The 13,010-nt window shown below is 42.6% G+C and overlaps 1 protein-coding gene across 1 annotated transcript in view; it reads right to left on the bottom strand.

Moving 5' to 3' along the window:
• The window catches only part of LOC116524620, a 9,530-nt gene extending 3,183 nt beyond the window's left edge, over positions 1 to 6,347 (bottom strand). Inside the window, exon 1 of the mRNA XM_032239899.1 lies at positions 6,306 to 6,347. Coding sequence (XP_032095790.1) covers positions 6,306 to 6,347 — 42 coding nt within the window. The remainder of the gene's footprint in view (positions 1 to 6,305) is intronic.
• Between the last annotated feature and the right edge of the window lie 6,663 nt (positions 6,348 to 13,010).

Here is a 13,010-nt window from a genome sequence, read left to right as displayed (position 1 = left end):
GCCCAGATCAGCTCTGCACATGGTTGGTGCTGACCTCGAATGCAGCCCGAGAGGGCACTGTCTCTGTCCTGAGTGTTGAGGTGCAGGCTTCTCTTTTGTTCTGTCCACTACCAGAACGGTGGACACACCTCCAAAGTGTTTCTGTGGATATTCTTGTGTGCATAGATAACTACTGTTGTAACATTTTATGCTGATTTAAAATGCACTATGCTATTGAAAATTTAAAGAGAAATGTATAATAAAATATTTAAAATATTTTTGTTCTGAATTGTCGGGTTCTCTGGAAAATATTATGGTTTAACAATAACGAAGATAATATGGATATTAATAATATTTCCTTGACAGAAATGATGGAGAATGCTTCAGTTTTTCTGTAGGTATTTAATTTTTGAATTGGGATTTTGGGTAAGATACATTTAGGATAAAATATGTGCACACAAGAGAATACCATATGTTTTTCCTAAAAATTTGTGTTTTATCCATTATTTATACACATAGAAATAATTTTATTTTGGCCAGACATGGTGGCTCATGCCCGCAATCCCAGCACTTTGGGAGGCCAAGGCGGGTGGATCATTTGAGGTCAAGTGTTCAAGACCAGCCTGGCCAACGTGGTGAAGCCCCGTCTCTACTAAAAATACAAAAAATTAGTCAGGCATGCGGTGGGCACCTGTAATCTCAGCTACTTGGGAGGCTGAGGCAGGAATATCTCTTGAACCTGCGAGACAGAGGTTGCAGTCAAATGAGATAGTGGCATTGCACTCCAGCCTGGGCGACAAGAGCAAAACTCCATCTCAAAAAAAAAAAAAGTTTTATTGCAAAATTAGAAGTGAAAAAGAATAAATATGTCCTGCTATAGAGACTCTTCTCTGGATGCTTATCACCTCCTGTAAATGCAATCCCTCCCTCATCCCCATCTAAATATCCTTCCTCAGCCTTTTCAAATTGGAGTTTGCATCATCAGAACCACATGAAAGTCTCTAAAAACATCGACGGCATGGCCCACCCTCGGATTTCTGAGCCAGTCAGTCTGATGAAACTGAGTACTGGCCTCTTAACCAGTTTTAGTTGATGCAGCTGTAGGCACCGTCTCTTCCGTTCCTCACCTTGTGTCTTCCTGGGAGATGTGGAAGAACTAACTTCCTAGATGGGAAATGTTTTCCATGGACAGTTTGTCATTGTTTTTTTCTATCTCCACATTGGCACAGATAAGGTGATCATTTTTCTATCCAGAGAAGCTGTATGTAGAGACTATTAAAAGGCAAACCGAGGTGCTCCATATCCATTTAAAGACCATTACTGAAGGTCTTTTAAGGAAAATGGCCAAGCTTTTTTTTTTAAAGAAGGGTTTCTGGTGCTCATCCATGTGGTTGAGTGAAATCAACATGCCACCATAGCAACAGTGATGCGACATAATGCTGTGGACGCAAAGTAAACCCAAACTCTGAAAAGCGATTTCAGAATGACTGATAATGATCCAATAATCTCATAGAAAGTATAAATGCTTTGATCAATGAAGAGAAAGGGATCTTAGGGTCATAGGAGCTACACTTAGCTATTGTTCCGGTTGTTCCTGGAACTTCTCTGTCCTGGCAATTCTGAAACCCAGAGGGTTTCCACAAATGCAGAGGGATGCCCATGAAGCTGGGTGTGATACAGAGACTGTGTGGGTAGAGGGGACAGCACCTGTACTCAGAGCAAGTCTAGCCCCTAATAATGCACTTTTTTTTTTTTTTTTGAGACAGAGTTTCACTCTTGTTGCCTAGGTTGGAGTGCAATGGAGTGATCTTGGCTCACCACAACCTCCATCTCCCAGGTTCAAACAATTCTCCTATCTCAGCCTCCTGAGTACCTGGGATTGGTTACAGGCATGTGCCACCATGCCTGGCTAATTTTGCATTTTAGTAGAAACAGAGTTTCTTCATGTTGGTCAGGCTGGCCTCGAACTCCCAACCTCAGGTGATCTGCCAGCCTTGGCCTCCCAAAGTGCTGGGATTACAGACATGAGCCACCCCTATCTTTATCTGTTCTCTCTTGGGATCTAAATTATGTACCTATCAAAGCTATGTCTTTGAGTATATGAAATTAAGCAAAATGTTTTTTAAAAATCCTGACTCCCCTGTGTGCATGTGTTTTGGGAACCCTATTGGATTTTAAAACTTCAGGAAGCTTACTTTTCACCTGGACCAATCACCATGTTCACAATTAGGGGATTTATTTCCAAGAAGCAGGATTCAAACAATCAGAATGATAACTTTGTGTTGATGGGAAATCAAGCTTTGTACATACTTAAGCACACAGAACTAACTCCTACTCTCGTAGCACACATACTTGCTAGGACAGTGCGACAATCTGTATCAACAGGGTGTGCAAGAAAACTATTGCAACACTATTATGATATCTCACAGAATCCAAGTCAAGGTTAATCAAGTTTCAGAACAGGTGAGAACTATTTAAGTACTAGCAACCACAGAACTTTCTCGTTAATGTGACTTAGCTCCTGCTTCTGAGGTTTTGGACACCTTGAGTTTAATTTTAAGAATAGATTTCTGGGCCAGGTGCGGTGGCTCACGCCTGTAATCCCAGCACTTTGGGAGGCCGAGGCGGGTGGATCACGAAGTCAAGAGCTCGAGACCATCCTGGTCAACATGGTGAAAACCCGTCTCTACTGAAAAATACAAAAATTAGCTGGGCATGGTGGCGCGTGCCTGTAATCCCAGCTACTCAGGATGCTGAGGCAGGAGAATTGCCTGAACCCAGGAGGCGGAGGTTGCGGTGAGCCAAGATCGCGCCATTGCACTCCAGCCTGGGTAACAACAGTGAAACTCCGTCTTAAAAAAAAAAAAAAAAAAAAAAAAAAAAGAAGAATAGATTTCTGATTGGCTTTTCCTGGTTTGATCAGCCATAGGACCCACAGATCCCATTGCCTTGGCTGCAGGCTGTTTTGGAACAGCAAGTGTGCAAACAACTTGGTTTCCTCCACTCCATCCCTGGGCTTCCCACGATGTATGTACAACCTCCTGTGTATTCCCACCATCTCAAAGACGAACAATCCAGTTATCTACAACTTCAGTATCCTCAATTAGAGACGACAAATGCCATGTTCATCAGGTGCTTCAAATGAACATCAGGAGGCATCGTTCTCACAGAGCCCCTTGTCTTGGGTGATGTCCGTTTCACTCCTTTATGCCTTTTAGCACCTTAAGGACTGAGCTGAAAATTTGAGAACAACTATACCCAAAAAGTAAAAGGAGAGAGAGAAAAAACTTCTTGGCTGGGTGTGATGGTTTATTCCTATAATCTCAGCACTTTAGGAAGCTGAGGCAGGAGGATCGGTTGACCTCAGGAGTTTGATACCAGCCTGGGGAATATAGTGAGACCCCATCTCTAAAAAAAAAATTAGCATGGCATGGTGGCACATGCCTGTAATCCCAGCTACTTGGAAGGCTGAGGTGGAAGGATCACCTGAGCCCAAGAGTTTGAGGCTGCAGTGGGCCATGATTGCACCACTGCACTCCATACTGGGTGACAGAAGGAGACCCTATTTCCAAAAAGCAAAATAAAAAACACTTTATTTTTAATGGGATAAAGAGTCAAATGGTAGTTAGGTGTTCAAGTTTTGTATGCTCCGTGAAAAAAACGAAAAAAAACAACAAAAAATCCACGACACTTGATGGAGACTACAGACCTGCTTTCTGTACCTGACTTTGAGGCAGTGATTGGATGGGATGGTGTGCTTCCAATGCCTGTCCTGTCCCCTCTGTATTTAATTTACTCTCAGTTGGCCACTGTCCTTTCCATGATCTTATTTTCCAGGCTTGTCCTAGGACTTGAGGTCTCATACATTCTTACATGAGTAATAAGAATTGAGAGAGCAGAAGCTATTTTTCCTCTGTCCTAGAACTTTGGGGAAAGAGAGATGCTTAAAGGGAGATACCACATGTATTCTGTGTCATCGTTGATCCACTTTCTACAGACCCTTCTTAAGGAAACTGACATTAATGTTGTACTTAATTCTTCAGGCAGTGTGGGCCAAAAATAAAGCCAAATTATACATTTAGTCTAAAAGTACAAGTCATATTATTTCTATCAGTGGATTCCTTTAATCCTGTGAATACAATCTTATACTTTGGCATTTATAAGAGATCCATTAATTCGCCATTAATCACTATATTTATGTTCTAACTGGGCTGAAAAAATTGAAATTTAACCTGATGTGTTTTCTGTGCTTTGAAAGTTTATTTGTTTCATGGTTCTCTTGACTTTTCCCCACCCCACTGCACACATAGAAGCAAGAATATCAACAGTGGCAGTTCTTATCATTCAGAAAATGTGTTAAAAGCCATTCTAGTTCTTGGGGGTCTCAGTAGCAGAAAAAAATAGAAGAGGAAATGTATGTGATAGAAGTATATTTACTTCCATTGTCTCTGGTCAAACCTTGGAGAGGAGCAATGGAGTCCCAGGTGTATCCAGGAATGGGATCTTGCTTACAGTTTTCACAGCATTGCCTAGGATACAACAGATAATTCCTAGTTCCTGTTGTGGGCTATGAATGAGATATAATGGGATCTGTATGTCAATCTGGTGGGTGCTAGACAATTATGTTCAATGATGCCATTTTCTTTGACATGTAGTCTCCAGTGCTACAGATGGAGAAGAGAGAAGGGAGGATTGCACACAGAAAATATATATAGCCAAGTACAAGCATGGCATCCATGAGTTTTCTTCATGCCGTATTGATGCAAACTCACTCATGGGGCCCCAACTAACTGAAAGGGGTGCAGTATTTTGTTGCGTCCAAGGGGAAAATGAATTGGGCTTGGTGTACAAATAGCATAGGCTCTGCTACAGAGTGGCCTTTTAAGTCACCAAAATTCATATTTCTCTTTCCCCCTCGCACAGATCATATTGACTGTATCTCCAAAGAAGATGTGAGGAGCCAGCCAAAGTATTATCTAGTGATGCATCCACATCAATGTTCTGGAATGTGGGGTCATGTGTCCTCTTCCCCATAGTGGCTGGATGTGGCTCTGTGTATGCCGTGGAGGCAGGGTGATGATGATAAAGACCCCCACTCAGAAAGGGATGAATAGAAAACACACAGCAATTTTTATTGCCTACTGGTGAGCATTATAAAGGGTGAATATTTTTCTTGATGAACAATAGAAAAAGAACTAGGTTCTCATGAAAAAGTGGCAAAATGGTTTTTATAAATTCCAACTACTCATACACTTTAAAAGTTGCCTCATCAACGGAAATGTATGTATGTCTGCATGCGTATATTAACTGAAGCCTAGAATTAATGATGACCTTAGCAGCAAAGGAACATAAATTATGTTCAGTAATTAGTCAGATAGATTGAAGTTTGTTTTTATGTGTTTATTTTGCAGATCGTATTTCTTAGAATTTATATTTTGGAGAACAAAAGGTGCCCATGTACATATACAATAGTTTTATAACATACAATTCCAGGCTCAAGCTGAAGGCTCTGAGGCCAGTACATGGAGTGGCCTCAATGGACTTAAATGATAGCAAGCTGAATTTGGTCCCCATCATATCTTTCTGCCCCCTATTGTTACTTCCTGGACTATATTATGTTTTGCAGCAAACGGGATTTTGCAGATGTAATTAAGGTTACTAATCAGTTGACGGAAAATGATCATCTCAGTGGACCTAATCTAATCACGTGAGCCCTTAAAAATAGAAAGCTTGCTCTGGCTGGCAGAGAAAGATTCCAGGTTTGAGACTCCATGAGTTATTGCTGCTTTGAAGATGGAGAGAGCCTTGTTGGAGAGAATACAGGAAGCCCAGAGGAGCAGATGGTAGCTCCCAGCTGACAGCAAAGGAGAGGCTGCCTCAGACTTGTAGATGCGAGGAATTTGTTTTTTCCCCAATGTCCTGAATGAACTTCAAAGTCGATTTTCCCCTGGAATCTCCAGACAGGAGCCCGACAGCTGCAGCCTCGATTTCAACCTTGGGGATCATGTGCAGAGAGCCCAGTAGATTCCATCCAGACTTCTGAATCCACCTACAGAATTGTGAGAAAATAAATGGGTGTTCTTTTAAGAACAGAGTTTGTGGTGATATTGCAGTAGCCATAGAAAATTTATACAGTCATTAACAGTGTTACTATAATTATTATTACTATTTTCACCTTCACAGAGTTACACCAGAGAAGGTATGTTGCATCTACAGTAGGCCCAGCTCAGTCAACACCTCTCTGAGTACATTCTACAGCCATAGCATGCGTGGGGTTCTGAGGGCCCAAGCCCACTTGTGAGCACAACAGCCTCCCAAAGACTCACAAGGCCAATCACTGCCCACTGAGGTGGAGGTGGGGGATCCATCAGAAAGGGCTGAAAGAAGCTCTAGTAACCCAGAAGTGTCCTCCAGGACCTAATTTGTGAGGTTACATCTCCAATTCTTGTCTTTTGGAAGCCATGAAGGTAGAGCTTAGGTCCCAGAGGTGAAGCCTTTATTGACTGCCACCAGACAGTTTGAGTGGGATGCCTATCAGGTCTCCTTCCCTTCTCTTTTAGGATGACTCCATCCCAAGACATGGGCAAGCCTATCCGCAGATACACCTCCCATTGATCATTTGGTCCCCTAAGTGGTTCTTGAGCACCACATAAATGCTAAGCACTAGATGCTGTAATACTAGATGCTCACTAGACAGCAGTGAGCAACATATATAAAATGCATGGCCTCTAAGAATCCATGGAGGGGATTATATCAAGGACATGGAGATGGTAGGGAGCACCTAAACCCTTTTGGACCAATTATTGACACCATGGACAATATTCTGCACATTTGTAATAAAGCATGGCTGGAAGGATGGCAAAAATATCACTTATCCACAAGGAAGTGTCCAAGCACAAAAACAACCTTACAGACATTGTGTTCAAGACAAGCTCACACACCCTTTGGCCAAGATGGCACCATTGTGTTCTACGGAGTCCTTTTTAGTCACAACAAATAGGAAAACTAAGTCAATGTATGTGAGTTTACATATGTGTGTGGTTTTGTGTGTGTATTTGGCAGGAGAGAGAATGCCATAATTAGTGACTATGAAAATATTCCCATATTTTCCATGAGCTGGGTCACTCTTTCTCCTCCTCCTCTGGTTTTTTCCTTCCTAGACACTCAAACCCCAATATCGTCTGATTTGCCTGCAGACGCTGTGCAGCTGCCCTATGAACCATCTCATCATTGAAGATTATGTTATTTCCTTGCCTTTGGTCATTAAGCCAGGTGCCATGTTGAGTCCCTATAGGGAGGGGCTTCCCTTTTCCAAGGTAATGAGTTCCAAGTTTGTCTTAAGATAGATGAATCCCAAATACACAGAAGATCCTTAAGGAGCACATAACTTGTTTGGCCTTGCTATCTCCACTGGTGATCCACCTCAGCAATAACCCCCAAAACCTGTCCCCTTGAAGCTCAGCCATCTCTGTGGCCACTAGACAGTGGCTACTTTTTCTAGCTTTCAAAAAACACTATTTTCTGGAAAATAATCTTATTCTTGAATACTTTCAGAGTTCAGCTGTTTTGTGGTGGATGAGCAATTGGACAAGGTGGCCCAGCGACAGACTGGGTGGGAATCCAGCTAGCTTCCAGTGGCTGGAGAAGGAGTTAAGTGTACTTGGAGATACATGGACTCTTTCTTGGGGGAGTGGATGGGTTCTGTCTTCCCCAAGCCCAATAATAATAAGTTCTTTCACTCTCAGCTTTGCTAAGACCTTACCCTTCCTCTTCCATCTGACCTCTTCCTCTGCTCACTTGCTAATCCATAAATAGAACCAATATTTCTAATTCCCTGATGCTCCAGAATCTGTCATAAAGGGAGAGGCAAGGGGAGTTGGTAATCAACTGCATATTTTCATTAAGGCAAAGTTAAGAATTGGGAAGCATCTCCCCAGCCTCCATCAGGAAAGGGATGGAATCCTGGGGGCAAGAGGAAGCTCTTCTTCACCAATGTATTTAGGATCATGAGGATTGTTCCTTATCCCCTGAGCTCAGAGTCTCAATCCTCCCAAACTCCAGTTTCATGGTGCGATGTGTGAAGTTTCTTATTCCTTACTCTGCCTGAGGGCTGAGTAGGACACTTGTGGCCCCGTGTTGCCTATGCAACCCCACAAATTACACTATATATCTGCATACGGTTCAGTATGATGAAGGAGCAGAGAGCATAAGTCTAGATTGGGAAGTTTGTTCTTTAATAGATTTTTTTCTCATTATTTAAGCCTCTAAATACTTGTCCAGTTGGGTTTTTGTGTTTATTAGAAAGGAGGTATTCATTGAACAAATGATAGAACCTGGGAGAGAGGGAAGTGTGCGATGCCACTGTCAAAACCCCTCCCTAACCCAAGAAGTCAAGTCATCAGTGAGAGCTGGACTTGACTTCTTTTCTCTAAGCCCAGTTGAGATACTCCCAACTTCCCCCAAACATGGTGAAGACAGAAGAAACCACTTTTCTTCAAGGAGAAACAGCTATGTATGGTAAGAATGACTACCACCGTTAATGAGAAAGAGACAAGACTCTTCAGAGGAACTATAATATGAGCAGCAATACATTTTCTCTACTTGAGCCGAAATATTTTTTGAGAAAAATGCTGCTTGGAGGAAGGGATGAAGGAGAACCCTCTGGTTGACTTGAGGGAACAAACTTTATAAACAGCCTGAGGAGGGAGGGGGATGGCCTAATGTCCCTTGGATCCTTGGTCCAGGCTGCCAGGGCCTGCCCGGAGATACAGGCTGCTCAGAGAAGGTGGAAGTGGATTGCCCCAAATTGCTCATCATGAAACCATACCACATTCTTTGGTTTTCTGAGCTATCTGTGACCTGCCTATTATTGAGATCATGCAGATTCTCATAATCTACTTGAAGGCTGCAGGATGCAGGCTTCAGCCCTTTCTTTCTTCAGGAAATAGGGAATCTTTCCATCACAGGAATATCAAGAAAAAGTGAAACTTGACTAAAGTCGGGACCTCAAAATGTTTCCCTGCCAAACAACCAATGCTTTTTTTTTTTTTGGAGATGGAGTCTTGCTCTGTTGCCCAGGCTGGAGTGCTGTGATGCAGTCTCGGCTCACTGCAACCTCCGTTTCCCGGGTGCAAGCAATTCTCCTGCCTCAGCCTCCTGAGTAGCTGGGATTATAGGTTCCTGCCATCACGCCCCACTAACTTTTTGTATTTTTAGTAGAGACAGGGTTTCACCATGTTGGCCAGGCTTGTCTCGAACTCCTGAACTCGTGATCCACCCACCTCGGCCTCCCAAAGCACTGGGATTACAGATGTGAGCCACCGATCCCAGCCCCAATGCTTCTTTTGTTACATCTCACAACATCATCTAGTAGTGAAGACCCATTGCCCTGCACCATCATTGTTTAATTCACATAAAGAAGCAAAACAAAGATTAGGACAAATATTCCAGGTTCTGACTTCCTTCCTTTGAGCCTGTTCTCTGAGCACCAAGTCTAGGAATTGAGGCCCTCAGCCACTGTGGACCTGAGATTTCATGGAAAGGAAAAATTAAGTCTTGAGTTGAATAGCAAAACCTGACCTTTCCAAGCTCTAGCTCTAATGTCTTCTTGTCACTGAGTTGCTGCTGAGAGACAAAAACATGAGAGTTTGGGACCCATTTCTCATTCTCACGTTAATCAAGCAGCAGACATTCATTATAAATGAAATCTATCACTATGTTAATTTAATTGATATAGGTCTTGTTCCCAGGATATTCATTTAAAAAATACTTTGTTTTGGCTGGGTGTGGTGGCTCATGCCTGTAATCCCAGCACTTTGGGAGGCCAAGGTGGGTGGATTATGAGGTCAGGAGATGGCGACCATCCTGGCCAACATGGTGAAACCCTGTCTCTACTTAAATACAAAAAATAGCTGGGTGTGGTGGTGCACACCTGTAATCCCAGCTACTCGGGAGGCTGAGGCAGTAGAATCACTTGACTCCAGGAGGCGGAGGTTGTAGTGAGCCAAGCTCTTGTCACTGCACTCCAGCCTGGTGGCAGAGTGAGACTCTGTTTCAAAAAAACAAAAAACAAAAAACAAAACAAAAACCACTTTATTTTATAAAGCAGTTTTCGGCACACAGAAAAACTGAGCAGAAGGCACAGAGAGTTCCAATATACTCCCCTCCCCTCACCACACAGCCCTTGCACTGTCAACATCCCTCACCACAGTGGTACATTTGTTGCAGTCAGGGAATCTGAATTGACACATCATTATCACCTAGAGCCCATAGTTTACATTAGGGTTGATGCTTTGTGTTGTAAATTCCATGAGTTCCGACAAATATAAAATCACACGTATCCACCATTATGGTATCATACAGAATAGGTTCGCTGCCCTAAAATTGCTGTGTGCTCTGCCTAATCATCACTTTTTCTCCTTAACCTATGGCAACCACTGATCTTTTTGGTTGTTTTGTTACAGACAGGGTCTCACTCTGTTGCCCTGGCTCGGGTGCAGTGGCATAATAGCTCACTGTAGCCTCAAACTCCTGGGATCAAGTGATCCTCCCACCTCAGCCTTCCAAGTAGCTAGGACCACAGGTGCACACCACCACGTCTGCTAATTTTAAAAAACTTTTTTTTGTAGAGATGGGAGTCTCAGTTGGCCAAGCTGGTATTGAACTCCTGGCCTCAAACAATCCTCCCAACCCAGTCACCCCAAGTGGTGGGATTACAAGTGTTGAGTCACCATGCATGACCAAAACCACTGATCTTTTACTGTCTCCATAGCTCTGTCTTTTCCAGAGTGCCAGCCATTTCAGGTTGGCTTCTTTTTCACTTGGTAATATGTATTTAAAGTTATTTCATGTACTATTTGTTTTATTTTAATTGACAAATAAGAATTGTATGTATTTATGAGATACAAAGTGATATTTTGATGTGTGTATACATTGTGGAATAATCAAATCAGAGTAATTAGAATATCTGTCACCTTAAATATTTATCATTTCTTTGTGATGAGAACATTTAAAATCCCCCCCACTTTTTTTTCTTGAGATGGAGTCTCTGTCACCCAGGCTAGAGTGCAGTGGCACGATCTCGGCTCACTGCAACCTCCACCTCCCGGGTTCAAGTCATTCTCCTGCCTCAGCCTCCTGAGTAGCTGGGACTACAGGCACCTGCCACCACATCCAGCCTTTTTTTTTTTTTTTTGTATTTTTAGTAGAGACAGCATTTCACCATATTGGCCAGACTGGTCTCAAACTCTTGACCTTGTGATCTGCCCAGCTTGGCCTCCCAAAGTGCTGGGATTACAGGTATGAGATACTGTGCCCGGCCCCTCCCTCCTTTTCTTAAGAGATAGGATCTCAAGTCCCTGGCCTCAAGCAGTCTCTTGCCTCAGCTTCTCAAGTAGCTGGGATTATAGGCAGGAGCCACCATGCCCAGCTTTAAAAATCCCATCTTTTAGCTAGTTTGAAATATATAATACGTTATTACAAACTACAGTTATCTGGCTGTACAAAAGAACACCAGAACTTATGCCTCCTAACTGCAACTTTGTACCCACTGACCAGCATCTCCCCTTTCTCCATGCAACCACCATCTACCAGCCTTTAGTACCTACCTTTCTACTTTCTACTTCTACGAGTTCAGCTTTGTGGATTCTACATGTAAGTGAAGTCATATATTTATCTCTGTGCCTGGCTTATGTTACTTAAATCTTTTAGGTTCATCCACGTTGCTGCAAATGACAGAATTTCCTGTTGTGTTTTTTAAAGGCTTAATGGTTTTCTATTGTGTATAGACACCACTTTTTTTTTGAAACAGGGTCTTGCTCTGTTGCCCAGGCTAAAGTGCAGTGCCTCACTGCAACCTCAACCTCCCAGGCTCAAGCAATCCTCTTGCCTCAGCTCCCACAGTAGCTGGGACTACAGGCATCTGCCACCACATCCAGCTAATTCTTTTCTTTCTTTCTTTTTCATAGTTTTTGTAGAAACAGCATTTCACATGTTGCCCAAGCTGGTCTCACACTCCTCACCTCAAGCAATCCACCCACCTTGGCCTTCTAAGTGTTGAGATTACAGGCATGAGCTACCACACCTGGCCTGACTCCTGAACTCTTGACCAAAACCTCCAAGGGTATAAAATACCTAGTCTTTCTGCTTTCAGCAGCCTCTCCTAAAGCAATTCCTAAATACCATTCAGTCATCCAAACCGGTTAAACTTATTATTAGTCTGAAAAGAAATCTCACACTGGTAAAGAAACAAAGTGAATATCGTTAATATAGAAGAATCAATTATCTCAAAAATCATTAATTTCAACTTGCAAAAGGGATGACTACACATATTGGTAGTAATCAAGTTTGCAGCCTATTCCCCCCAAAATACAGACTTCCTTGAAGTATATAAAGTTTTTACAACAGAATCTCATTCACTCTAACCTAAAGTTGGAGGTGTCTCCCTAGCCAGTGACGAGCACTTGGTAAACTTTGGGGAAAAAGTTAGAAGGGGAATGCCCTACTGCGTGTCTTGGAATAGTTGCTTCTTCCTTATGAAGAGAGATGTGATAGATACCATGTGAGCTCTGCACAAAGCAGCTGAAGCTGATGGGTGACATTTAGGTAGACAGCTTGGAGTCAGCAGAGCAACCAATGCATCTACAATGTTGAAGAGCAAGGTGGAGAGGACCTCAGATATAAAATATCCAGGTGGCAAATCAGTACACATGAACTGCAGATCAGCCCTATTAACGTTACATTTTCTTTTAGTGTGTTGCTTTCTTTCATTCTCATCTTTTTTTTTTTTGTAATTTAATATTTTCCCAGGTTCATTACAGTAAAAAGACTATGAATGTGTTTGTGTGTGTATATATATATATATATGGTCTTTTTACTGTAGAAGTATCTTCTGGGCATTTCAGAAAACAAGCTGGCCAAAAAACCCTATACTCAGGCCACACTACAGTCCATGCTGACTCCAGTGTGGGGGGCCTGAGGTGTCTATACAAGCTTTAAAACCATGAATGAATTAGATGGGACTGGACCTCCGG

This window comes from Sapajus apella, unplaced genomic scaffold, assembly GCF_009761245.1.
Source record: "Sapajus apella isolate SASKATOON/1434 unplaced genomic scaffold, GSC_monkey_1.0 scaffold46, whole genome shotgun sequence".
NCBI classification, from domain to species: Eukaryota; Metazoa; Chordata; class Mammalia; order Primates; family Cebidae; genus Sapajus; species Sapajus apella.
This window is presented reverse-complemented; position numbering and strand designations above follow the sequence as displayed.